This window comes from Cinclus cinclus, chromosome 3 (genome assembly GCF_963662255.1).
Source record: "Cinclus cinclus chromosome 3, bCinCin1.1, whole genome shotgun sequence".
Classification (NCBI taxonomy): Eukaryota; Metazoa; Chordata; class Aves; order Passeriformes; family Cinclidae; genus Cinclus; species Cinclus cinclus.
The window spans coordinates 116,645,892-116,673,358 of NC_085048.1; the positions used below are offsets into that span (position 1 = coordinate 116,645,892).

The 27,467-nt window shown below is 53.0% G+C and overlaps 2 protein-coding genes across 3 annotated transcripts in view; both read left to right on the forward strand.

Annotated features, from left to right (window-relative positions):
• The first annotated feature begins 1 nt into the window (after position 1).
• LOC134042320 (heme-binding protein 1-like) lies at positions 2-4,381 on the forward strand. The gene is made up of 5 exons (XM_062489515.1): positions 2-161; positions 255-340; positions 2,828-2,969; positions 3,109-3,292; positions 3,441-4,381. The coding sequence occupies exons 1-5, from the start codon at positions 2-4 to the stop codon at positions 3,613-3,615; spliced, it is 747 nt and encodes a 248-aa protein (XP_062345499.1). The 3' UTR covers positions 3,616-4,381.
• A 2,097-nt stretch (positions 4,382-6,478) lies between these two features.
• PTK7 (protein tyrosine kinase 7 (inactive)) overlaps positions 6,479-27,467 on the forward strand; it is a 35,007-nt gene continuing 14,018 nt past the window's right edge. The window contains exon 1 of one of the 2 annotated variants that reach the window (XM_062490727.1): positions 6,479-6,645. In XM_062490727.1, coding sequence (XP_062346711.1) covers positions 6,597-6,645 — 49 coding nt within the window. In that variant the 5' untranslated portion in view covers positions 6,479-6,596. The remainder of the gene's footprint in view (positions 6,646-27,467) is intronic. The other variant, XM_062490728.1, reaches the window with a different exon arrangement.

The window sequence follows — 27,467 nt, forward strand, 5'->3', positions numbered from 1 at the left end:
GATGGCGCGGATCACGCTGGAGGACCTGGAGCGGCTGGGCGAGGAGCCCGCGGCCGCCGAGGGGGACGGCGGCGACAGCGAAGACGACCAGGAGGGGGAGGCACGGCTGTTCGCCCACTGGGAGGCCGTGGCCAGCACGCACCGAGTGAGCCTACCCCGAGGTGAGCGCCGGGGCTGCGGTGGCACGGACCGGGACTTTGCTTTTGCGCCGCGGCCGGGGCGAGCCTCGTCTCTCGTGTGCTTTGCCTTTGCAGACATGGCAGGCCCGATCGCCCAGATGGTCCGGCACAGCCAGGCTCGCGAGCCCGTGCCGTACGTGTCCCTCTCGCAGCACGGGAAGGTGAGGCCTGACCCTCTCCGAACGCCCGGCTTCCCGCCCGCCGCCAGCCCGTGCTGGGGCTGCCTCGGGTGCTGCTGCCGGCCTGGGCCGTAGGAAGAGCCGGGCCCTGGAAGGGAAGGTGTCGGCATACGCGCACCAGCCTCGCCGGGGTTCCTGCAGCACCGCGGCCGGCATGGCACCTCTGCATCGGTGCCGTATTCTGCCGCTCCTGCGCCTCCTCCTGCGTAGAGTAAATGGCAATGCTCAGCTTCCCGGCCTTTATTTTAAAATTGGACAAGTCGTGCTGCTTTCTCTGGTCTTCTGACTCCCAGCTGCCTCCTTCAGCAGCCTATGCTCTTGCTGGGGTGGGCACATCTAAGAAAGTGTACTTGCAGTTCAGCGCCTGCTCGCTGCCATTCTCCAAACACCTTGTTGCATAGCTCGAAGTCCTGCTGGCTTTGTGTTTGTGCTGGTTCTGTTGGCTGGTTGAGCTGGAGATTTCAGCGGGCACAAGATGAAGATGTGTCTGTGGGGAGCACAGGGCCTGTGACCCTGGCTGTCAGACGGGGAGCATGTGCTGTTATTTGTCTCAACCATCAATCCAAACATGGTATCTTTTGCCTGAATATCTTATCTTTGTGCTGGCTATGTTGCACATTTTCATCTCTTGCACAAAAGGGTGCTTCTGTGCTTTGAGAAATAACTGCTTGTCAGACTGGTTCTTGTGTCTCTGCAGCCTAGTTGGGCTTTCTACCAAGAAGACATCTGTCAATTGTCCTCCGTATGAGAAATGGTGAACCAATTTCTTCTGGGCTGGGGTCCAACACGCCCTGTAAAACATGTCTGAGCATGTGGCTTCTGCAGCTCTGAACTGAGGCTTCACCACACTCCCTCTTTCCTTGTTCTGGGTCCCAGGGACTTAATCTGGCCTTTTCTCTGCCTGTGTCAGTCCCAGGCAGGAATGGGGCCCCAAGACTTTGTGGGAACTGGAGCTCTTTTGTTGTTGTTGTTGTTGGCATCCCATCTGTGCCTGAGGAGGATTCTTGGAGCGTGAGGCTGAGTGAGAAGAGCCACTGCCTGACATCATTGCTGAGGGGACTTTGGAGTTGGGGCTCTTAGGGACACATTTGCCAGGTCAGGCAGATCAGTAGTATTCAGTTGCTTTTCCTGAGCTACCAGTGCTACAAGCCCTCATCCTCTTGGAGGCCAGTGAATTATTATGCCACCTACAGCAGTCTGCTCTGTCAGCACTCAGCCCCCAGTTCAGTCAGGGCTCAGTTCCCCAGCTCACATTGCAGGGGCCTGTTGCTACTACGTCTGCGTGAAGCATCTTCAATATTTCTTTTGGACAAGTGTCATCCAGAGTGGTGGAGCTTAGGATAAGGATCAGGCTGTGGCATAACCAGAAGCTGTGACTTCACTGGGTTGGTTCATTTATTGCAGGTGGTGTGGCAGATGAGAGTTGCAGGTAGAGTAGAGGCATTGGTGATTTCCTTGCTTGGAAAATGCTCTCGCTCTCATCTGCTTGGTGGGACAATGGCAGGCATGGCCCCAGCTAGAGGGTGAATGCCCACAGTGTTTTGAGGTACTCTTCTTACTGGCATCCCACTGATGCACACAAGCAGGCCTCCATGGAACAAGTTTGTCTCATGACCACTTTGATCTGGTTGAAGAACAAGTTAACAGTAGGAAGATAGGTGCTGGTTACAACTTCCCAGCCCCTGTTTAGGTTACCTGTGGTCACAGACATTCCAGGAGCTGACATGTGAACATACCCAGATGCAATTTCCCCACTCCCCTTGCCCCCCCTTCTGTGTCAGGTTTGTCCAGAATACTGGACATTTTGTGTTGAAAATAGAGATTTTGACCCGTGCCACAAAATTCCACAGCTGGGTTCATGTCTTTTCTTCCTCCTGTCACTTCTTGGTGACATGGGAGAAGGATTTGATGGTTTTTATTCCAGTCTTCACAACTCTTCTGGGTGCTAGAGCTCTTCTGCCAGATTTTCCCTTCTACTGGGCAGGGATGTTTCTGTTATCCTCCATGCAAGCAGCGATCCAGGGAAAAGCCGCTGCACCTGAGAACAACATCAGCCTTTCTGAAGACCTTTGGGTGCCTGGAATCAGGAGCATCCTTGTGAGTAGGCTGGACAGAGACCGAAGAGGAACTGGAAGCCGTATGCCCTTTGCTGAGGATGTGCTGCATTCCTTGTGCGTGCCAGGAGCCTCCAGTCTCCCTTGCACCCTGTCCCTTGTCTGTGCCTTTCCTTTTGCTGACTTCTGCTGGCCTTTGCCCAGCGTTCATCAGTATCCTTGTCCGAGGTGCGTGTGATGCCGGCTCCCCTCACCTTCTTTGTCCTGCTCTGCCAACCACTGCCTAGCAGGGCCTCTCCTTTTGGCAGGCTTATGTCTCCCCGCTTCTTGCCTGTCAGTGTTGGTTTTCCACCCAGCTGCTGAAGTGCTGTCAGCGTGCTTGACTCTGACTCGGCTTGTCTGTGGCCTGTTTCAGTGCGAGGAAGCGGCCTACGAGGAGCGGCGGTACCCAGCTGGGAAGTGGGCCTGTGTCACCATGGGGGAGCCCATGTATGAGCAGAGCATCTCCATGAGCTTCATGAAGCTCATGCGCTACATCTGCAAGGAGAACTCTGTAGGTGTGTGCAGGCAGGGGCTGGAGGGGCTGGCAGACTGCACAGAGGGGAGGGCTTTGCCATTGTCCATCAGGAGTGGGGAGGAGGGCTCCTGCTGCTGCTGCTAACACACCTGTCTCACTGCCTGCCTACCTCTTTCCAGGTTGCCATCTGGGCATGACAATCCCGGTGCTCAACGAAATCCACCTGACCAAGGAGGGGACCGAGCTGGAGCGTGAGGTCCTAACTGCCTATTATCTCCCAGGAGTGTTCCAGCAAAACCCCCCTGTTCCCATGGACCCCGAAATCCACATCACCGAGAGGGCACCGCTCCGGGTTATAACCAGGTGACCCCAGCACCAGAGGTGTTTCCTCAGCTCAGCAGAGATGTACAAACTTCCTGCATGGCTGCTGTGGGTCGTTAGACAGAGGGATGGGAGCTCTAGCAGCGGGAATGTGCTGGCTTTGTAGCTTACGCTGCTCCCTTTGCTGCAGGGTTTTCTATGGGATCACCACTGAGGAGACAATTCTACGGGAGATCAGTCTCTTCTGGGAGCTCTTGGGCTCCACAGACACGGTGCTGCGGGAAACCTACATCGTGGCTTCTTACGAGAACCCCAGCATCCCTCGGCGCCGCAATGAGATCTGGTTCATCTGCCAGGCCGAGTGAGTCCCCTCCGTCATGGCAGGCCAGCGCGCCACCGGGCCCGGTGTAGATGGCAGTTCTGACCCAAAGGAGATGGAGCACGTCCCGACCCGCTATTCACCCACACAGTGAGACACCAAGAGACTGTGGGGTGGGTTTCCAGCCTGCCCTGCAAGGGTCCTGCCAGGGGAATTCCTGCCTGGTCTGCACTTCACCTGCCCCCACAGCTGAGGCTGGAGCTGGCACCAAGGAGGACCTCTAGAGCAAGCTCTTGATGGGAAGCACGTGGTGGGGTCTCATTAAGCAGTAACCATGTGGGCTTGTGTGATGTGCTAGCCTGACCTGTACTGGGCTTGCAGAGCTGTGCCGGGGAAGGCTTGTGGGTCCAGTGTTGGACAGTATCACAAGGTGATGGTGTCTGGAAGGCAAAGGACTGTGTACAAGATGTGGGGCTCAGTGTAGCCTCTGGCCTGCTTCCTGTCCTGAACAGAACCACTGAAATGCTGCTACAGAGACAGTTGGGTTCCAAGGGGAAAAGGGCTTGGGTTCAGGTGTGAATCCTGCATGTTTCCTGCTGGGGTGGTTCTCTTTGGACTGTTGGGTGCCTCCCTGGCTGTCACTCACCATTCCTCGGCCAAGACTAAGGCGCTGGCAGCCTTTGTCCATCTGTTGTGGGTGCTGTTTTGCAGACCTGCTGTAAGCTGAGAGGGGCAGGTCCAGAGAGCAGCAGCAGTGGCACCACCGTGTGTTGTGTTGTGCATTGATTAGTGAGTTGCACATCCATGAATACCATTATGCTTTCCTGGGGGAAGCTGCAGTGCTAACAGTAAATAAACCCAGCTCAAACCTCTGCAGCTACAGATCACTAATGGTGGGGATGAGGGGGTGGCTGGGTTGACTTGGGAAGAGCCTTGCTGTGTCCTTCCTGGAGATGTTCTAGGCTGCAAAGCTGTGGCTAATTAGAAGAGCTCTAATTAGCCCAGGTTACAGCATCCTGTTTAGCCAAGCACAGCTTCTGCATTACTGCACAGGCTGCTTCTGTTGCTGCTGCAAGAACTCTCCTGTGCTGGGCACACTCTCCTGCAGGTAAGGAGGTTTGTATGTTGGAAGGGGTCTGCCTCATTTTTCCCTGGTTGGACAGTGTGGCTGTGCTCCCCATGGGCACCTGATCTTTGGAGGTGAGAATTCAAATGCGACTGCACGTCGTGCTGGTTGGCTGCAGGAACTGGTGCATTCCTGCAAGGATGTGCTTAACAGCCTTGGTGTGGAGACACTTAACTGCTTCTGATGCAGTTCCCAATTAATTTCCTCATGCTGTATGCCATGCTGCCTGCCGCTGTTGCTCAAATTCCAGCTCTGGCCCTTTGTCCCTACACTGCAGCTTTGGGATAGGAATGGTTGGAAGGCCTGGCCAGTTCTGTGGTCTCGCTGCTCAGCAGCCCAGGTGGCTTCTGACACTCCTTTCTCCAGTCAGATGATGCTCACTGTCCCCTCCGGGCTGGCTTGCCCTCTGGCTGTGGGGAACCTGGATGCCCAGCCTGTGGAGAGAGTGGGGCTGAACGTGATGCAGCGTTCTCTGCAGGGGAGCTTGAGGCAGTCTGGGTAAGCACAGCAAGGGCAGACAGTGTTTCCCTGGCTATCTTGTGATATAGTTCTTGGTCCTCAGGCACCAAAGGCAATATGGACACAGGACATGCAGTGACAGCCTGCAGCACTGAGGGCTGATGCGGCAGATGCTCCTCAGAGAAGTCATGATACCTGGATCTGCAGTGCTTAGCTCACTTTCCCTCCTGGGGAAAGAGAAGCAGTTCTCTGAAGCTGGGGTCAGGTGCTCAGTATCAGCATAAGGGCAACGTCTGCTAATTTGTGTGGGACAGAGACCCTTTCTCTTACTATCTTATCAGCCATTTTGCTTGCCCTGAGCTTGCAGGTGGAAGTAAAACTTCCTTTCTAGAGGGTGTTGAATAGGCTACCACTTCCTCTGAGGCTGCTTGGTCCCCAACCAAAACCAGAACAGCTTTTGGTGGCAGGAGGCCGTGGCTTTCCTATGAGAGGGGACTAGTCTGTGGTTACTGGCAAAGTTCCACAGTTGCATGCACTGTGGGAGCAGCTCTGTGGTCTGCCAGGACGTGGTAATGGTGGGGGCTTCTGGTGCAGCACAGGCTGGCATGGCCACACAGGGCAGCAAGCACACTTCAATCCTGTGCCACAGGTTTTTCTGAGTAAAGGCTCCAGCGTCCTCTGTGATGGATCCAGCAGTGCTCAGGGCCATGTCTGATGGCAAGTTCTCCACACAGTACCAAAACCAGTATTTTGGAGGCTCAACAAACCGGCTGGAAAGCTGGCGTTCGGAGTGACGACTGCCAGAGCCGGTGGTGCAGGGCTTGCAGCAGGTTCCACCAGAGGCATTGGGTCGGGCAGAGAGGCTCCAGCCCGGGCCACGCAGATGGCCAGACCAGCTCCTGCTGCTGTGCCTCAGCTTGGGTCCTGCAGAGGAGTAGCAAGGCTGAAGGCAGCGAGCTGTGCGTTGTGACTGTGTGTCCAGCCCTCTGCCCGTAGCAGGGTGCGAAGCTCCTTAGCTCCTCGCTGCCTTCACAGGGTCTCTCACAGCGGTACAGACGGGGAGCTTCTGCCACGGGTTTAACAAACAGCCCGGCTACAAGGAACGCCTGTGGCGGGAGGGGAGCTCCGTCGCCTCCTCGCTGCTCAGGGCACCCCGGAGACGCCGGCAGGAGCTGGGGAGGGTGCGCAGGAGGCGGGCGGGACCCTCCCCATCCCCTGTGCCGGCGGGACTCTGCGGGGGATGGCGCCAGCGAGCCCGGAGCCCCGAGCGGCGGAGGCACGGGGGGCCGACCCGGGCGCTGCCCGCGGGACCCCGCTCCTCCCGACCCCGCCCGGTTTCCGGTGGCCGCCCCTCCTCCGGAACCCCTCCCGGCGGCGGCGGCGGGCGGGGCGGCAGCGGCGGCATGGCTGGGGTCCGGCGGGCACGCTGACCGGCGCGGGGGATGGCGGCGGTGCGGAGGATGGCGGCGGTGCGGGCACTGCTGGTGCTGGGTGAGTGCGGGCCGGGACAGCCACCGCAGCTTCCCCCGCCCAGGGAATGCGGATCCCGGCGGGGGATGGTGGAGCTCCGCGCCTCCCCTCGAGTCCGTGGCTGGGCCGCTCTGGGGCCGGCGGGCGGGGGTCCACGGCCGTCCCCGGCGGTGAAGGTGGTGCGGCCGTGTCCTCTCTCTCCCCCTCCCACCCCGGCTCCCCGTGAACCCGGTGGCGATGGGGCCCGCTCGTCCCGCCGGACTCGGGCGCGGAGCAGGGGCTGCGTGCGGCCCCATCTGTTGCCCCCCCCCTCCCCCGGGCGGTCGCGCCCCCGCCCCGCTCAGCCCCGCTGTGCTGCGGGAGCCTCCGGGACGCCTCCCCCGGCTCTCCTTCCCCGGCGTGCGCCGGCTCGCCCTGCCCGCCCGCTCGCTCCGAAGGGGGAGCGTCGTGCCGAAATCCACAGGGATGCAAATACGCCAGACGTTTGCTGTCTGTTTGGGAGGCGGCGAGCAGGCACCCCCGGAGCAGCGCGCTCCGGGAAGGGCTCCCGGAGACTCCGTGAGCGGGGCTTGGCTCCGACCCGCGCCCCTCCGGCCCCGTCGGCGGCGCTGACACCGGGAGGGCTGCGCGGAGCAGCGGGTGGATTTTCCCATGAATTGTGGTCAGATCAGAACCCGGGGGAAAAACAGTAGGCACGCGGTGAGTTCTCACCCGTGGAGATTGCCCTCCCGGCCGCTGAGGGGTTTTTGTCCCTTGCTGAGCGCATCTGGATGAGCTCGCTGCCCCGCCTCCCGTGCCACCCTTCCTGCCCTTTCCGAGCTCTGCGGCCCCTTTGATTTTCCTGGCTGCTGCTTTTCGCGGTGTCCAGCTGCAAGGCCTGAACTCTCCCTTCTCTCGCTCTGCTCCGTGGTGTTTCTCCCCGCTGACCTCCTAGCACCATTTTCCTTGTCTGAGGAGCCCAAGGTGTTGGCTGTGCATGAGAGCCACGGGGGCTGTGAGCTGTCTATCCAGCCTGGCTTTGAAGGGTCCCACGGCTGCCCCATGCCACATCACCTTCGTTTCTTCCCTTGGGAACCCTGCCAGTAGCTGTTGGCAGTCCTTTCTGTCTCACCCTTGTAGAGTTTGCTTTGCAGTTTCTGCTGTAAAATCGAGAGCAATCTTAGTTTAGCACCTGGGCGGAATACTGCCTCCGAGGGAAAGTTATCTACAGCGCTGCTGCCTGTCCATATCAGGAGCCCGTGGCTGAGCCCTGCTGCCAGGCGGCAAGTATTGTCCAATTTACAGCTGATAAGCACGAAAAGCAGCACTTACTTAGCTGATTAGCGCCATGATTACCATCCCCTTGGCAGCCTTCTGGGAAGGCTGTTTCTGGCGGGGGAGTGTACGCTTAGCTTGGGCTCTGGTTTGAAGTCATAGGGCCCTTTATACCTGCCGCTGCATTCACCTATATGCCAGCAGGCCACCATTGGCAGCTGAGGTGTGCCAGCCTGCCTGTGTGCTGCCTTTCTTGTCACTCTGCTGTTGCTGGAGTTTCCGTGCTGCTCCAATCGTATACACTCCCCCTTGTTTCCCTTGCTGAGCAGGAACACGTCCTACAGCACTGGGGGCAACACGCAGCTGTCCAGCTTGCAGACTCTGTAAAAAATCTCAGGCGCCATCAGTGCAGCCAAAACGTGCAGTTTGATGTCTAGGTTTTTATGGGCTGGTGTAAGTTTTGTGGGCTGCAGGGCATTGTCTCTTTGCATGTGGATGCTGTTTGGAAAGAGCACTGGGGAAAGACTTGGGAGGTGTGGAGTATCCATGGGTCTATGCAGGTCCTTTGCCATCTACCAGTGCTCGGTGCCTGGGCTGCTGGTCCCTCTTCCTCCACTTCCATTGTTCAGCAAAGCTGTGATCTTTCTGGCAGTGGCACTGCAGCATGCCAGATGTGTGCTGACTTCTGCTGGAACATGTGGTTAAAACGCTAGCAGAGGAAATATTTGCTGAGTCAACTTTCCTTTAAATAAAAAAAAAAAAAATAAAAAAAGCCCAGAAGGTCTGTTTTGTTCTGGAAATGCATCCATGTCCTGTGTTGAGCTTTGTGTTTCTGTATGGCAGTGCTTTTCTTGTGTTTCCTAGCAAGTCTGGTCTTAAAGAAGAAAAATTTTCTGAAAACAAGAATGATCTGATCCCCCTTGGGACTTGGCTGTGTTCAGACAGTGCTCCAGGCAGGCTGGAGCCTCGAAGTGGCAGGAGCTTCAAAGGCATGGCAGCTCCATAGTGGCTGTAGGCACTTCTTTGCACAGTGGGGTCCAGAACCACTGGGAACTGGCACTGGTCAGGGGGCTGTCCTGTTTCAAGATCCCTTGAAAGATGTGTTCTGAGCTCTTAATTGACCTGTAATGAGACCATCTTCTAAAGGCAGATGGGCAGTTATTTAAACTACAGCAAGCACCTGTGTTTAGTTGGGTGCTGGGTGATGAATGCTCTTGCTGATGAGAGCAGGTTTCCTCTCAGTCTGCTGAATGCCTCTTGGTCAAGGGAGGTGAGGGGATGGCAGGTCACATCTGCTCATTGCTCAGATGGTAGGTCTCGCCTTGTTTGGCCAAAGGCTGGTTCGTGCTGCATCCGAGCAGATAGGCATGTGTGTCCTGGGAAGGCAGGCTGCACTTCCTCTAAAGGCCATGGAGCTCAATGGGAGCGGAGGGAAGAAGGGAGGAAAGGGATAGGAGGAGAAGAGTCTTGCCTTGAGGCAATGGACAAGAACATAAGGGCCAGTTTGGCTGTTAGTGATAAGGCACTTCAAAAGGATCTGAAGGCTGTGAGGCCAGGTTACAGGTATTTACTAGAGGATCTTTACACTAATATTTTTCTTGCCTTCATTTCAATTCATCTTCTATTTGGGTTACAAAGATCAAAGCTGTATTACAGCAAGCACATGTGGACTAAAGTAAATAGCAAGACCTAGTACACCTCTTCCCAGTGAATAAACACTCTTTCCTCTCTGAACATTTTCAAGCATACCTCTCAGGCCTGGAATGCAAAATATTTCACATTAGCAGTGGGTGTTTCCACTGCTCTCGATATTTGGGAACTTGGAACAAATGCTTATTTAGAAGTGGACAGAACTCGGTACAAACGTGCTCTTTGTGAAGGCAGTTGCCGCTGTGGTGTTTGGAGGGAAATTCCCCTGAGATTGGAGGACATGCAATTGTTTGTCCATACCCCAAGGAACAGTTCTCATTCTCCTAACATGAAGTGTTGGTCTCATGGGCTGGGACAGGCAGCTCTTTGGAGGGCAGCGGGACTAGCAGGATGCCTGGCAGATGCACAGGAACATTCCTCTTGATGAGGTTTAAGTTGCACAGGGTGTTAGCTTTGGGTTTGGTGGGGTTTGCAAAGGCTGTGAACCAGCACAGTGGATTTTGCTGTGTAAGGGGAAGAGGCAGCCCCACCTTTGGCGTGGCAGTACCTGCTGGAGAAGGCTGATAATGTCTGAGGTGGGAGAACAGCAACTGCAGTGTCTTCTACCTTTAAAAGAAATCATCTGTGTCTGTGAGAGGAGGAGGAAGAGAGATGGAGAAATGATAATCTGACAGCTGGTAACATGTTGTTTCCTGGGATCAGTGTGCATCAGCATGGCATAGGTGCCAAGGTGGGTGGTCTGATTCCATGTCTTACTCCTTGCCTGGAAGATGCTGGGAGGTGGCATCCCAGAGCTACTTATAAAAGCTTTTAGTCTGCTGGAAGAGCAGATTGTGTGTTGCACAGAGAGGTTAAAGGGCTGTGCTGTGCCTCTAGCATACCTCGTGTGCTGCCTTGCCTGAAAGAATCAATCACACTGCTGCACACAGAAGGATTTGTTCTCTGGGGGAGACCTGGTGAGGATGCTGCAGGTTTTCAGGCTCTTCATGTGGCTGTGGCTAGAGCGATGGCCACTGCCTGGGCTTTGTCATGGTTTGGAGGCTCTGCACATGGTTCACATCTTCTTCCTGATGTCCGTGTGAGCTTTCGGCACTCCAGAAACATTACCTGGTTGGGCTCTGGTTTTTAGGGAGGTTGTTCAGGAGTTGCTGGTATGGTGAGGGCCCTGAGGTCTTCTAGAAACTTTTTTGCTTGCTTCCTAATGCTGACATTGCTGAACCACAGCATATGGAAGCAAGCAAGCAGATTTGAGTCTGGAGGATGTGGCCTGTTCAGAGTCCTGCAGCTCCAGCTTCTTCATCCTACCAGACCTTGTCAGGATCTGCTGTGCTGTGGTGATGAGCTCTCAGCTCTCTCCTTTTCCTTGCCTATCACAGTGGCTGCTTTCTTGCACTGCTGTTGGGCGTTAGGGGGAGGAGCAATGTCAGGTCACCTCTGAAGTCACACAGGACCAGCAAATCCGCCTTTGCATTGCAATGGGAACTCTTGACTTTGCCATTTGGTTTAGAGTGGACAGCTGGTGTGCCTGAAAAAAAGACCAGACTGAAGGAAGGATCATCTTTGTGGAGAAGACCATCTCCTTTTTCACTCTTGCTGTGCCTTCTGATTATATCACTGTGCAGGGAGTAGGAAGGAGAAAAGGCTTGCAAGACAGGTCTTTATATGGATGTAGGTTGGTTTGGGAACTAGACCTGAATCTTGCTTTGCAGGAGGCACACAGGTGTCTGTAGTCTCAGGGAGTGAAGAACTGGTAGAACAGTTGTTTTGGGTCTCTTCTAGAAATGGGTAAAGCTGGTTGTAGTGAGTTGTTGTGGGCTCTTAAGGTTGGAGGCTTATTCAGTGTTTTAAGCAGCTTCAGCTTTCCAAGTCCAGGCTCTGGATCCAGGTGCTGCTTGAATAGAAGTTGAATAGGTTTGTGTGTTGTTTCCTATTGCCTCTACCTTCTTTAGCACGTTGCAGCACAGTGAGGATGAACTCATGCTACCCAGTCAAGGCAAGGACTCCATTTCTGGTCATTCCTTTGTTCCAGAGAATTACTTGGCAGTAAGCACTGTCCCGTGTTTACCTGTGTCTCCTTTTAATCTGTGCAGCTCTTGCTGAGTAGCTGTGGAAGATCTTCAAGCCAAAATACAAGTGGTCTTTGTTTCAAAGCATCAATTTCTGTTGGCAGCCAGGTTTGCAGTGCATGTGCTTTTCATTGACTGCTGCTTTGGCTCAGTTTCTCACTCTTGCCAGCTCTTTTTCAAACTTCATACAGATATGTTTTTCCTGAGCTTAAAAGGCTGACCTGTACAGTACTTCTAGTCTTAACTTAAGCCTTGTATTTTTCAGGGACGCAGTCTCTGTCTGGTCACAGAACAGACTGCTTACCTCTGCTTTGAGAGATAACTAGTAAAAACTGTCTGATCAGCAAAGAGAGAGGCAAGGGGGGGGGGGACTTCAGAGTGGTCTGAAAGTTTCTGAAAGCCTGGTTTGTGTGACTGGGATGAGAAGTTTTGGTGTGCCTGCCCAGCTCTGACTTTTCCCAAGCTTGCTTGTCTTAGCAGTTTGGGAAACTTGATGGGTGGGTACTATTTCGATACTCTTTGCAGACAGTTACTGCCTGGGGCTGCTCCTTTTATTTGATCGGCTTGCAGAAATCTTTATTCTCTGATTTTGGCCTTCTGAAATTATTTTGCAAGGGCGTCTTTTGAAAATGCCTTTTAATCCTTAAAAATAGAAAGTGCCATCCAGGCAAGGTCCATGCTATAATTAAAACATTTCTGCTGGTTGAGAACAGATGAATGCTGGGGTGTTCAGATGCCCCCAAGAGCAGAAGGAAAACTGGGAATTCAGGACAGAACTGTGAGGAGCACTGGTGAACTCCTGTCTCCCTGTACAGGGGGCATGCACAGGTTGTGTGTCAGGAGAGGAGGTGTGGCTGGTTTTATCTGATGAGTCCTCCTGTGAGATGGTCCTTGCCAGCGGGATACCCGTGGCCTGTCTTCTTCTTGTCATATTAGGCTCTGACTTGAATGGAGTAGGCAGGGATTTTGGCATCTGTGAACTGGAGTGTGCACAGGGCCCCTGAGCATGCATGAATTGAATCCACCACTGTCAGGTGGTCTGAGACTCTCTGAGGTTGGGATGGCTTGGATTGATGGTTGTATTGTGCAGGATGATGAATGAAGAAAACTGATATGAGCAGATTCCTATCTGGAAGGTGGCGTGTGACGCATTTGATTTCAGGGCATGAACCTTCCCTCTCTAGAAAACAAGATGTTGCATGCTGGGAGAAAGCAATGGCGTAGGGCTGCTGTCTGTGCTGGGACCAGGTGCAGAAAGGAGCTGGGGTTTAAGTGAGTGAGGATTACAAGCCTCTTTGTATTTCAGCCCCGGTTGACCTGTGTTCAGTTCCTAGGTGAGTTCTATCCTGTAAGACAGCAGTGCTCGTGAGCGCTGTGCTCAGACTTTGGTGCTAATGCCCAAGATGTTTGTAGGTCTAAGATATTAAGGATTTGTAACTTTTCCTCTCCTGTGATACTGTTGTGAAATGAGGTTTGTCCAAGCAGCAGGATGCCACACTTTGATGCAGCTCAGGCCAGCCTGAAGAGCGGCCAAGACTGCACCTACTGCTATGGATTTGGGCAGACTGGCAGGTTGGCTCTGTCCTCCATCACTCCAGAAGACAGCTCTGTCCTCAGAGCCATGGCATATGGAGGCCAAGTCCCATTCTGACTGCAGAGGGGAGGCTCATTGTGCCTCTGGGCAGCTCTGGGGGGGACTCTGTCCTTTCTGTGAGTGATGCTGGCATGACATAGGCATGGTATTGCTTAAGACGTGCTTATAAACGCTCTCCTCCTCGCAGTTGCTCACTGGCTTCTTTGGGAGCACAAAGGAAGTCTTTGATTCAAACCATACAGTGACTGTCCAAATGGTTAAGGGCAGGACAAGCTGCAGCTTGCAAGTGCCTTTATTGCTCTCCAGTGCAGTGTGCCTTGGTGTGTGTCCCAGCTCTGCTGGGGCAGCCTGGCACTCCTGTGGCACGGAGCTGCTCCAAGCTGCTGGCTCTGTTGAGGTTGCTGGCAGTGCCTGGATCACTGGGAAGCATTAATGGGATGAAAGAGTATGGATTTTGTCTTTCCTAGCAAAGACAAGATCAGAGAGAATAAAGGCAGACATTCTTGTAGGGTGCCACAAAGGGTGGTGCATCCAGTTCTCCTTAACCATTCATGGGATCATAGATGGGTTTGTGCTGCTGAGGTCGAGTTATGCAGTTGCCTTTGCAGAGGGATCAACACCAAAATTCTCTTTCAGCGTTTGCAAGAATTGTCCAAAGTGCCTTGGACAAAAAAAAAAAAACAAACAAACAAAAAAAAAAACTAAGCTTCTCATGAGTTATTTGATGTTCTTTGTTCCTATCCACCCATATGGCCTGCTGTAAACACCATGAGCCTGGCACACATCTGAGCACCTGGCAGGTGCTATGGGAGTGGCCAGTTCCTGGGCTGAGACTTCTTCTGTAGCAGTGAGATCTTGTTCCTGCAACTAGGTTCAAGCAGTTCTTTGTCCACCATACTCCAAGCAGAGGCTGAGGGACGAAGGCAACACATCTGACATTTTTTTCTTCTTTTGAGTTAACTCCTGATGGCTCTCCCTGCAAGTTGTGTGCCTGCTTGCAGCCTTCCATTGTGTAAGTGGAGGAGCTACTTGCTGGGCCCTCACCAGCACTGACCCTCCTGCCCCTGTCCTGTCTCTGTCTTGCTGCCTTTTTCTGGCTCAGGTGCCAGAAAGTTCCTTTTCCAGTTGTGCCTCCTATCTCCACCTTTTCCTGATTCCTCTTTCTGTATCCAGACCTGCCATGGCATGCCACACGCCCCCTTCTCAGACTTGGCTGTTGCTTGGTTTCTCTCCAGTGCCTGCCTCTGGGCACTGCTGTTTTCCCAGGTGTGGCTGTGGCTTCCCCTTGCCATCTTGGGATTGCCTTTGTCTCCTGAGTCAGGCCTCCAGTTCACAGAAGGTGATGAGCAATCAGAGCAGAGCTGGGGCAGGGCTGCTGAGGTGTTCAGGTGGTCTTTGGAGATCATGAGACTTTCTGAATAAGGATTCTTCTGCTCATCTGAGGAAAAGTCTCAAAGCCGCATGACCTGAAGCAGAAAGCATTAATCTGAATGGTTAGAATTTTGGCAAGGAAGTAACAAAGACTGTCACACTGGGCATCCTTCACCATCGTGTTTTGTTTCTGTGGCCTTGCAGGGATTTTGACCTGCCTCTCACTGGCTGGAGATGCATTCCTGCTGACAAAGGCCTGCCATGGGTTTGATGGAGCAATCCATTGTACCTGGGTTGCTGAGTGGCCACACTGAGCAGCCAGGCATCCACAGCTATCTTAGCACAGCTTCTTGCCCTCCAGGACCTGGTTGTTGAGTGTCTGTTGCCACTGTTTGTGTGCTGCTTTGGCATTTGGGTGCTTAGGATGTCTGGGTACTCTTGGCACCGGTGGCTTTCTGACTGTCCAGTAAGAACAAATAGTTCTCCAGATATACTGGAGATCAGCTTTTCTGCTGCAATAGAGAAAAGCACTTATTTCTCAAGGTTAAGTATGAATTTCTGTCTCAGCGAGTCTGTTATAGCTGAGCTTTTCTTTGACACTGGGGCTTTGCATTAGATTTATCTGTAGCAAACATTCCGCCTAGTTATCGATTTGTAAAATATTCCAGAAAGTGCCCTGCTGTATATTCTTCCCACTCAGTGACTTTTTTCCATTTTTAGCTGAGATAATGTAGCAATGTCTCATACAGAAGCTGCCTCTTAATTAATATTGCATGAGCAGAAGAAGTACTAGCTTCTCCCATCTGCTTTCCTATTTTTGTGGCTTTTAATATAGATTCATAAATGGCTTTAATGCGAATAAACAAGGAACTGTTCTTTTCTGTGCCCTCTTTGTTTTCAGAGGTGGTACTGCTGGTCCAGCCTCCCTGGTGACGTTTGTCCCAGGAGGTAAGTCCTGGACAACAGCATTTCCCTGCACAATTTTAAATTGTGATTGTGAAACAGGGTCTGATCTTCAGCTTTCTAGCAATGAAAAGAGAAGGATCTAGGAGAAATCTGCAGACCTGTAGGACATAGCTGGAGACAGACAGGGGGAGTTGTGGATGGTGCTTTGTAGCCAGGAAGAAGCCAGTGCCACACAGATGGAAAAATGGATGTACAGTGCACAACAGGTAGTGTTTGGTAGACATCCCATGAACCCGGCTGGAAGCCCTGGGCAACCAGTCCATCCTCCTCAAGCTTCAGAGGTAGCTAGAGGTCAAAACCCAACCTTGCAGAGCCCACAGAAATACAAGAAGAACCACTGCAGGTAATGGAGTGGGGCCTGTTTCAGCTATCTCCTCTGTGCCTTTTCACAGCAGTTTTTACTTTGCCGCACCGGGATGGCTGCTAGGAAGAGTGATTGCCTCCCGTGGGAGTTTCTTTCCTTCCTGTAGGAGGGCAGCAAGCAGGTCAAACCCTCGCTCAACCAAGTGGTGAAGCAGGATGCTCCAGGGATTCGCTTCCAGTGAGACCCACAACGCAGCTGTGCTCCGTAGGGAGCTCAGCAGTAGGATTGCCCCGATCTAGTGTTGTCTGGTGGCATTTCCCAGTCTCCATGACTTCTCCTCATCCCTGGGAAGGCAGAGTGGCTGAGTGCATGCTTGTGGGTGGGCTGTACAGAGGCAGCAGCAGGAAGGAGAACACAGCTGAATCCCTGCAGCAGTTGCCAGAGCGGTGTCGTTTTCAAGACCATGGCACTGGACGAACCATTTCTCCCAAGAGCTGGAAGCTGTCTGGAGAGCTTGGCCAGCTGGATCTTCATGGCAAATCCATCTGAGTCTCTACAGGCATATAATTAAGGGAAACTTAGCTGTAAATATACTGACATGACCTGGAGAGAGATTTAAAATATTTATCCTAGAGCAGAGCTTGGGATATAAATAAGCTCCCTGTCTGTTTCCCTGCACGCAAGGCTCAGAAGTGCAGCTGTCCCTTTGTCCCCAGCTTGCAGAGTCCTGTTTGGGACCAGCAAGTTGCTTATGGGTGGGCTTGAAGTCCATACAGATGGTGTAAACATACAACTGTCAGCAAAATGGACAGAGGGTATTTGCAGTGGTGTAAGATGTGAGTTTTGCACTGCAGCTTCTGTCCCTGGGTTGCTCCTACAGCTGCTGCTCTGCTCTGTAGCTCTCGGGGTGTTCGTAGAGTTTGCTGGTGAGCCCTGCCTTGGGGTCTGCTGGATAAGGTTTTCCCCCTGAGCAAGCAAGATTTGCAGGATGCCCAGACCAAGCATACCCAAAGGGAAGCGCAGGTTTGGGTGGTACTGGGGATATTTTCTTCCTTCCAGTGGGTTTGGTGGCAGCATGCAGAGGAACAGCCCACTCAAGCACTTCCAGTGGCAAACAATGTTTGTTCTCCAGCGAGCAGTGCTGGGAGGGCAAGGAGGGCTTGCTGGGAGTGCTCCATGCCCAGTGCAGCCTTGGTGACCTCGCTGCATGCAGAGGAGCTGGCTCTGGGCAGCAGCTCTGTTTCTGAAACAGCTGGCTTTGCTTGCAGACCTTGTGTGCGTGCTGCTCCCCTCTGCACTGCTTCCCTTGCCCTGGCCTCTTCCCACCCCCACACCCTTTTGTCTTTACAGCCTGAGCTTCCATTCTCTGGAGCGGCTGGCTGGGGCTCCTGTTTGCTGAAGGGAAGTGCCAGACAGTTTTATGGAGCTTCTTCTGTTTTTTCCCATCATCTGGAACGGTGTTTCAGCTGGAACAGGGAAAAAGTGGAGCCCTGGCCAGGAGCTCCATCCACACACACAGTGCTGTTATGGGGGAATCCCTCTTGGCTGGGCTTGGGATGGCAGGAGCAACGTCAGCCTTTGGCCCTCAGCCTGAGTGCAAGGATGTGAAGATAGATTGGCAAGAACTGGTGGATACCTGGAGGTGCTGGCCCCAGCTGCCATGGGATGAGGTCTGAGCCACACAGACCCTGTGGGTGCAGCAGTGTCACTGGACCTTGCTTCCAGCCCTGGGGCAAGGAGTGATGAGCCAGCTCTGTCACAGCTCTTCCCAGCTGGCAGGACCTGCCTGCCTGTTCAACACCACCTGGGTTCTCCTCTACCAACAGGAGTTTTGCTTAGTAAAGACATCTTTCATTCTCACATGGCCCACGCTTAAATTGTGGGGGAAGCATCATCCTTCAAGGCCACTATACTGGAAGCATGTGGCCCGTCCTTGTTGTCCTTTTCCACTTGGCATCTTTCTACCATGTTTCTTTTATTGGGAGAAGAGTGCATTCCCTCTGCTATGCTGGCCAGAGAGCTTAGCCTTCAGATCACTGTGTCTCTTGCCAGCAGCAAACATCAGGTGTTTATGAGGAAAGCAGGGAATTGCTCAAGGGCTCAGAGCAAGCCTGGGAGAGTTGGTTGGCAGGACCAGTGGGTGCAGCAAGTCTGTCAGTGGTGCTGAGTCGCTCTTGAAACATTTGTGTTTCTCACTGGGGCTTGGCAGTGCAGCTGGCAATGTCTGCTCAGGAGCCTTTGGCTGAAGCCCCATTGAAGATGGTTTAATTGAGCCAGCAGGACTCCCATCTCTTGTGCTGGTCTTGAGGCCTCCTGTCTTACTTGTTCTTCTGTCTCTGTTTATCTGTGACGAAGGTGTTGGTCTGGGAGTCCCGTGGCCACCACTGCTGTGATGCCTGGCAAGCAGGTATGGGTGCACTTACTCAGCCAAAGCTTCCTTTTCCACAGGCCATGGTGCTGCCACACTGTTCCACAGTGGTGCTGCCAGCATGCAGCTGTGCCCCAGGTGTTTGGGCAAGAGAAGCAGTGATCCGGCTGCTAATTCTGCCCCGTTCCTGTCGCAGCTCTGTGACTGCAGCACTGCACTCATGGCTTGGGTTGGTTCTTTGGGCTGGCTGCTCAGAAAGGGTGTCTGGGCTTCTCTTAGTGGCCTGGGACCACGCAGTGACCCAAAAGAATGGCGTTCTTTCCCTGGTGCAGTGTCTTCTCGAGATGCCCATGCCCCATCTTGCAGCCCTGGTGCAGCAGAGCACGGCTGGGAGCAGTGTCAGTGTGCTCCCAGGGCAGATGGGCTCCTCCAAGGCCAGTTGTTCTGGTTCAGCAGCCCCAGCAGTTTCAGGGAGCCAAGGAGCTTAGCTACCGTGGGGAGTTCCCTCTCTTGCTCCAGCTTTTTTCTGTTTGAGCGAGATGCTGAGATGTTGGGAGAAACTGTGGGGCAAGGCTCAGCTGGCAGTTCAGCCCAGACACATATCTCCATCAAGACCACTGGCAAATCCCACAGCCTTGGGGACAAACTCTGCAACATGGTGTCTGCCCCACCAGATTACGTCAGCCTGCAGTGGGGTGTTGGTTGACAGCAGTCCTGCTTAGCTTGGGAATGAGTAGGAACCTCCCAAAATATTCCCATTGCTCTGTGGCTGCAGAGTAGCACCCCTGTTTGCTGTTCTTTTTCATTGCCAGAGTAGCAGCTAGTTCTTTCCTCATTCCCCACCCACCTGTCCCTGCCTTCAGAGGGTGTCATCCCATTCTGATGCTTTGGTTGGGTTGCTGCCTGTCTTTGGGCACACAGGAAGGCAGGGTCTCTGCTCACTGCTGGTATAAAGGTGAAGGCAGGGAGCTCCTGTAGCAGAGTTAGGAAACTGAGCCTAGGATGGTCTTGGAGGAAGCAGGTCTGTGGGATGTGTGGCTGGGGAGAGGACTGGGATTCAGAGGGTCTGGACTTGGAAAGTAGAAAGGGCAGCATGAAGAACAGAGGCAGGGAAGCCCCAGACTGGTGTGAACTGGGTGAGTGAGGTCAGTGCCAGGATGGCCTGGCTATCCTGACACGTGCTGGCAGATGTCAAGAGTCTGGAGCTGGTTTCCTGGGCTCAGTGTCCTTGTGATGAGCCTTTTTCTCAGTTCTAGTGGCCTTTTCTCCTGCAGCAGAGGTGTGAGCAGTACCTGCCTGCCTTGGGATGGGCTGTGTGCAGCAGAAGCTGCTGTGCTGTGTGTGCAGTGAGCTCTTCCCAGGGCCCAGTTGTACCCCAGCACATCACTGGCAGTGCTGCCAGTCTGCTCCAGCAATTGATTCACAGCGTTCAGACACCAGTGGCTTTATTCTGGTTTCTTGGGATAATTACTGAGAAACTGGGCTTGGCTGTTCCCGTGTACGGGATTCTGGGCCTGGAAGGGTAGGGATACCCCACAGCTTGAAGCCTCTCTGAACAGTTTTTGGGAGGCTAATGGGAGTTGTGCTAAGTGGTTGCTTCCTTTTTTTTTTTTTTTTTTTTTTTTTTTTTTTTTTTTTTTTGGAGAGGATGTTTTGGTTTTTTTCCTCCCCATTCAAGAGCTTTGTTTGAAGGGCTGAACTGGCTTCTCAATATTTGCTTGGTTGTGTGTGCTCCACACAGAAAGCAGTAGAGAGAGGAGCTATGGGGCACCTGGAGCAAACTCAGTGGTGGTGTGCAGGCATCATATCATGTCTCTTGCAAATCTGGAGTGAATTGCCACAAAGGCAGGAGGTTCCGTGGTCATCTGAGCATACCCACGCTCTCACAGCAGAGCTGGTGGATCCAGGTGTGTGATGCAATCACAGGGGCAAATAGATGATGTCTTTTCCAAGTTCCAAATCGTTTACATCCACCCTGGTATGACCTGAAGCTCCTTGGTACCGGTCCAGTTTCTCCTGCCTCATGAAGCCAAAGCCACTTCAGCAGAGCATTTCTTGGAAATGCTGCTTTGTGCCCATGATTACTTTCCTGGGTGCAGAGCGAGTTCTTGATTTTACTTTAACTGGAATGGGAAAAGATGTCGTTTTAAAAACCTTATATGATGAGTGCCCAAAGACTTTCCAGATGTTGGGCTGCTCGCTGCGTTCAGAGCTCCTTGCCTGAATCAAACCATTTCCATCTGGCCTGGTGGTTTTTTGCAGCTCTACCCTTTTGAGAGGCTCTCTCAACTGGAACCTCTCGCATGGAGGAACACTCTGGCTGGAAATAATTTAGAGATGCAAATATCTCTGGGTGTTTGGCTTGGCTCTTGTTCCAGGGGTATCTGCTAAGCAGTGGAAGAAGCTGTGTGTGGAGCGGGCTTGCTCCCAGCAGCTGCTTTATGTGGCTGTAGGGGCCAGCCCAGGAGGCACGGGGTTGCTCATGTTACTGGGCATTCATGATTTTCCTTGCTTGCTTCTGCAGCTTCAGCTGGCTCAAGTGAGCCTGCTGTGGCTCCACGTTTGTGACCAGGAGGGGAGGAAAAGCCGACCCATGTGTTGTTCCCTGTTCTGGCATGCCAAAAATCTGCTTTTATATGAGCGTGCTCATAATGAACTGTGCCAGGAAACACATGGCTTGCTGGAGACATGAATGGGAGGTCTGTATGGGGCCCTGTGCTCGCTGAGAGCCTTGCAGGGACAAAGAGCAGATGCTGGTGTGCATTGCTTGCTCTGTGGCAGTCTGTGTCCTGTGGGCTGCAGTGGATGGGGAGCAGAAGATGGGATCAAGGTACGAAGTGCTTGGCTGAGCCAGTGTTGGCAGAGAGGACAGGACAGGACACCAGGTGAGTGGTTTCACTGCCTGCTGCTCTTGGTGGCTCTCCTGGTCTGGAGAGGGCTGGCTTGCTGCTCTGGAGATGTGGCTGCTTGCAGTGAAGGCTGGGTTAGAAGGAGCCCAGACACTGCGGGCAAGCACAGTGCTGCTGATAGCTTAGGATGGCAATTGTGGATGGGGATGAGGGAGAACTGGAGAGATATGTCAATCCCATTAGGTCCTAGGCATCACGTGCAAGCTGTGCCTGGCTGCAGCAGGAAGAAAAGGCTGTCAGGGGAGAGTTACAGTCCTGAACATTAGCAGCACTTCATTGTCTTGAGTGTTGCTCCCTAGTAGGAAGTGCTGCCAAGCCTGCATGGGCTGAGCTGCTGCTGAGCAGTGCACACCCAGCACATGAGGAGTTAAACCTGCCTGCAGGCAGTGGAGCCTTGTTCTGACAGAGGGCTCATCAAGTCTTCTGGACCAGCAAGCTCAGGATGCTCTAGCTCAGTGATTTCATTGCCCAGCCTTTGGAAGCAAGCCAGGGCTTGAATGTAGAGTTCGCTGCTCTTTGATCCAAGAGTGACTAAAAGCAAAGCCTGAGTGCTGGAGCCATTCCCAAGGACTTGGCAACTGAAGGAATTGCTGCCTGCAGACAATGATGTTTTAAGTTGCTCCTAAAGACAAGACCTGTTTGATAACACTTTCTGGGAGCATGATGTTGAAACCTGTGAGAGGCCAGGACCCCAGGCCTTGACACCATCCCTGCTGTGCTTTTTGTGCCCTTCGGATGGAGCACAGGTCATGGTCTTTCCTGAAAATGTGCCTGTGGTTGCCTTTGACACCAGACTTCTGCTATGACCCAATGTCTTTCTCAGAGAACAGGTGGTCAGTCAGTCCTGCGTTTGGGACATGGGACCTGAGTGTGAGCTTCTCTGTCTCTTCTGCTCTTTTCCTTTGGGGACTGTCAGGGTTCTGCCCCAGGCTTGCAGGGAGCCAAGTCACCCTCCAAGGTGTGGTTCTGGTTTGTTGGTTTTTCTTGGGGTTAGCAGCAGCTAAAGAAGCTGCTGAGGGATGCAGTGGCAGCCCTGCCTGTGTCTGCCTTGCCTTGTTACAGGTTCACAGAGCTGGGAGCGAGTGCGGCACTGGGATATGAGTGAGCGCATTAGCTCATCCAAATCCTCCTTTTCCTTAGTGGTTTCTCATCAAAGAGCAATAGCCTGTATTGCTGCTGGACAAATTGCAGAGGCTTAGTTTCTTCAGTGGTCTGAGCAGTGCAGGGGCAGAAGCATCATGGTCACAGTGTGGATGTGGTGGGGGGGGGGGGGGGGGGGAGGGTCGTCATGTACTGGGAATGGATTCCGAGGGTGCTAAAAGCTATCACTGCCACCTTGCTTTGTTGAAGTTTTTTTTGATTAGCTGACGCATCCAGAGTTGGTAGCTGAGTTAAAAAGTGGTGAAAGGGTCTCTTAATCCTGGTCTTTCAGTCAGAATCAAAGTGTTGCAGCCTGGGAATAGATTCAGGCTACTCCTTTTGTTCACATGAAGTTAGTGGTGGGGACTAGGGCATCTCTGGCCAGGTCAGCTTTGCTCTCTCCCAGCTGGTTTCCCTGGACTCCATTCTGCAGGAAAAGTGTATTGTGTGGTTGCTGCAAGGTGCCCAGGGCCTTCCCTTAGTGAAGTGCTGTGCTCCTCGGGTGCTGCAAAGGGCCCTGCAGGTTTGGGGAGCCAGGGGGGAGCAGCCTTCCCCTCTGTGTGCTGCAGCAGTGCCTTCCCAGGGATCACGTCATCTTTGCTAACTATGAATGAACACAGACAGGGAACAAATGTTCAGCAGCGTGTTACAAAGCTGTCTTCTTCAGTGCTGAGCTGGTGGTGTAAATACATTCAGCTCCCACCTCAGGTCTGAAGCTTGCATGCTTGTTTTGCAGCCCCAGGAAGAGCTGGCTCCATGGTGGAGCTGGGACAGCTGTGAGCTCTTTGCTCTGGCATGGGAGCATGTGAGGTCCACTCTGCTTTGGGAGGCCAAACAGATGCTAGCCAGTCTTGTCCTCTGCCAGAACAGCTGTCTGGGCCAGTTTTTGCAGCTGGCTGCTTCTATCACATCCTGGGTCTTAAGTTTTGTTTCCTCTAAGCCAGGTTGTCCTCCTCCATAGCTGGGGTAGGTCTGAGACCTCCTGCTGGCAGGGAAGAAGAGGAAGAGGATGGTTCCCTTTTGGGGAGAAAAGATAGGTGGTACAGTTTGGGTGCTCTGGGCTTTGCCCTGTCCTGGGCACTGGAGATGAATTGCAGATCCTCTAAACTGCTGTTCCAGGTGCAGAGCATTAAAGGAATTGGCTTCCACATCTGGCTGAGCTGACCCAGGGTGAATTTTGCTGAAGTGCTTCTGGAAGCAAGTCTGCAGAATAATGCTCCTGGGGCCTGGCTGGAGAATGGGGCTAGGCTACAAGCTGCAGAAGCACCACAGTGCTGGGTTTGCTTTCCAAACCAGGAAATCTTATACTTGCACAAAGCCCTCTCTCAAATCCCATTCCCATGCTTTTAGTTCCTTTAGTTTGGTTGCAAGCAGCTTTGGGATTACTCACATCCTGTGGTGTCTCAGAGATTGGTAAACTCCTGGGTACTAAGTGAAATGGATCCTTTCCTTTTCCCTTTCTGTCCTTTGTCCAGAGCTCATTTAGTTTGGAGGAGCTGGTGCCCAGGAGCTGCACACTGGGCATGTGGGTGTAGGCAGTTTGGGGTCGATGGAAGCGTGGATCTCCCACAGGGCTGGGGATGTGGAGCATCCACTGTGCTTCCAGCTGCCTTGCCTGTTGCTTCCCCATTGGGGCTGTAGGTGAGAGAGGTGACTGTGGACTCTGGAGGAATCTGAGGCTGTGCAGCAGCTGAAGGCTTTGTGGTTGAGGCTGCATTCCCAAGCGATGTTGTTAGGCAAGGAGACCATGATTTTCGGATTGTTTCAAGATGTAGGCAGCCTGGCCTGTCAGGCAGGACAGGAGATGTGCTGCCTGGTCTCCCCAGCTTGTACAGTTGCTCTGCAGTACCCAGATGGTGTTGGGCTACTGGAGTGTCCCTAGGTGAGCCTATGGAGCTGGCACTGAGGCTTGAGAGCAGTGAATGGAGAACCCAGCTTGGGTCGAGGCATGGCTTGTAGTGTTGCCCCATATCCTTGCAGTCTGGAAGATGACCATGAAGGTTTGGTCTTGGTGCCATGGCAGGGATTTTTTTACCAGGCATCATCCCTGGTGCTCTCAGGGCTCTTGCAGGGCGCTGCCTTCACTGCCAGGTGTGTCCAGGCTGTGCCACACCCTCTTGCTGGCTGCAGCCTTAAATACAGCCTTTGGGAAGGCTGGTCTCCCAAGGATGAGTCCTGCCACCCCACACAATTTCTGGCTTTCACCAAAAGCCCAGCACCCCATGAAGGTCTGCAGTCCATGAGGCTGGAGCCTGTTGCCCAGCTGTGTCAGTGGCACAGAGTGGGGGGACGGTGTCCAGCCTCAGAGGACGAGCATTGCAACATAGGGCTGGGCAATATACTGCCAGCTCCTTCCCCCAGAGCCCTACAATGCCTCTCTGTTTAGGGTACACCAAACTGGGTGCTTCTCAGGTGGGGAAAGGGTGTGAGACCCCCCCAAAATTTCAGCCCCAGTTTCCCTATGCTAGCCCCAGTTCTGTCATGGCTCCTCCAAATCCTTATTACTCTTTTGGTGCATTTTTTTACAGTTGTGGCTGATGAAAGAAGCAACACTGATGTGTCTCACTCTTCTGGCTCTGGAGAATGATCCCAAAGACATTCCCAGTCAGTACTGAGTCTGCTGCCACATCACATTAGTGCTGTGGCACCCTTCAAGGTGGATGGGTAGCAAGGGGTTGGGACTCCTTTAGCAGAGGTGTGGAGAGTCCTTTGCTTCCTGGCTGTCCCATAGGATTGAAAACTTACTCTCCAGAGCTTCAGACAGCAATGACTGACTTCATAGGGTTGCTCAGAAGTCTGTCCTGGACATGGCTTTGTTGATTTTATTTGTCACCCTGAAATACTCTGAATGTTCTCAGGCTGGAGTCCAGCAGTGGCTGAGTCCTGGGGACATCCCAAGTCAAAAAAGTGAATTGAGATACACTTGTTAGAAACTAGGACTGGTAATACAGATACATTAGTGTCACTGTTTTTCCTGGGGAGCTGCTATTTGCCTTCTTAAAAAAATGAAATTAGTTTTGAGCAGGGGGTACCCCTGCCTGAAAGATGCTGTGTTCCTGCACTCAGATCTTTGTCAGAAGGATGATCTCAGAGCCAGGATGGGATCTGAGCCTGCTCTTCCCTCCATCCTTGTGTATCCTACTAGTCCATGTCCACTCCCTACAGATGATTTGCTTTGTGTTGTGTGGGAATGGTACCCTGAGGACCTGTAGGTACCAGTTCAACCTCCCTACACAATTCACTTAACCTTTATCTATTACCTCGACTGTAGGGTTTTGCATTTCAATTAAGTATCCTTTGGGTAGCACACCACTGGGTGTTTTCAAGTGTGCTGCATTTCAAACCTTTTTATCTAATCTGGCTGAAGCTTTCCTGAAAAGCTTTCTGTAGCCACGATTGAGACAGTTTTAGGCCAGAAACATGTGTGGAGGGTTTCTTTTTCTCCCAGCCGGGGGTGGCTTGTGTCACATGTGTGTGCAGAGGCCGGGTGTTTGCCAGCACACGCATTTGGGACTGCTCCAAGCTGGTGTTGGCTTTGCAGGACCGTGGCTATCCCAGCTGTGTTGCTGGGGGAGAGCTCTGCACTGGCTCGGTCTTGCCAAGGCTGATGTGGCATTGCTGGATAGTTTTTGAGGTGACTCTCACTATGGGAATCGTTTTGCTTCGTTCAGCAGCTCCCAGCAATGTGTCCCAGCCCAGATGAGCTCATGAAACCACAGCAGAAGCTGTTGGGAAGGTGTCCCGTTTGAGCTGGGGTTGCCTCTGCTCTCTCCTCTGGGGTAGCCTCCAGTGGCTGAGCCACACATGGCCATGGCTCTGCCACACAGGAGTGCTGGGAGGTCTTCCAGCTGCTGAGTGGAACAAACAAAGTCATTTTCTTCTTTATTCAGCACAGGTGGAGATTTGTACAGGTTTTACCCAAACTCCGGCATAATGGCATGCCACACAGTAGCCCTCTCCTTAGGCAGCTTCCTTGAACCTCTGTCCCAAAAGTCCAGGAGGTGGAGGGGGGATGCATGGACCCTGCTAACTGCAGCCTTTTCCTGGGCCAGGGCTGCACAGGTGTTCCAGGAAAGTGCAGCAGTTCCAATCTCTGAACACTGGGCCCTGGTGCTCTGGATTTACGTACTGTGAGAAGCTGTGTCCAGCTCTGGGCTTCTGATGTCTTCCACCCCAAAACTGTCTGGAGCACATGTAGCTGCTCCTGGTCTTTCCTCGCAGCCCAAATGTGATCCAAGGTTGGAACAATGGTTTCCAGCATGTGTAGTTCACCGGTGGCACCTTGAATGCTGTTGGATTCAGCACAAATTTGTGGCTCTTGCTGCACTTTAACATTTATTTATCCCAGTTTGCCTTGACACCTGTGCTCATGAGGAGTTCATCACAGGGGTCTTGCTTGAGCTGAAGTGGTTGTGTCCGTTTCCCCAGAGTGGAAAAAAAAACAACATAAATAGTTCCTCCCGTTTCACCAGGGAGCTGGATCCCAGTGTTTCCTGAACAACCTGGTAAAATCCCTGCTTCCCATGTGGGATGTGGTTTGATGGACATATACCTGGAGTCCTGAGGCATGACTGGGGAAAATAACAGACCTTCTGTAGGTTCAGACTTGAGTGGATTTGACTGTTCTGTTCACCTTTCCTCCTGCCTGTCTGACCCAGAAGCCTGTTCTGGCTGAGCTCAGCTCCTGATGTTCTGGAGCACACGGCTGTATTTGAGTGAGGTTGGGTGGTTGCTGCCTTGCTGAGTGCTCTGGATGAGAGAGACCTGATGTGACACGTGTTCCTGCACGTTGTATCACCTTGAGGTACGTGTTCATCTCGGGTTCATGAGACAGCTGTCACAGACTGATGGGTAGTTCCTACCTTTAGGGGAATTGTATGACCATGGAAACTTCGCTGGGCATGCTGACCCTTGGAGCACAGCATGTTGATGGGATTTGGCTCAGTATGAGACCCAGGAGAATGGGACCATCAACAGGTTCCAGAGAAATGTATGGAGGGTGCTGTTCTGCTGCAGAAGTCAGGACAGCCAAATTCAGAGTTCACAGCTCTGGGATCAGAGGAAATTCAGTTGGGAATTCAGTGACAGGAGGGTCACTGCAAAATCCAGCCCCTCCTGCTGGCTGGTGTGTTTGGAACAGGTATGAAACCCTGTGTGAGTGCTGTGTCTGTGCCTTGCAGCTGCTGTGAGTGGGAGAGCTCAGAACAGCCCTGCAGGAAAT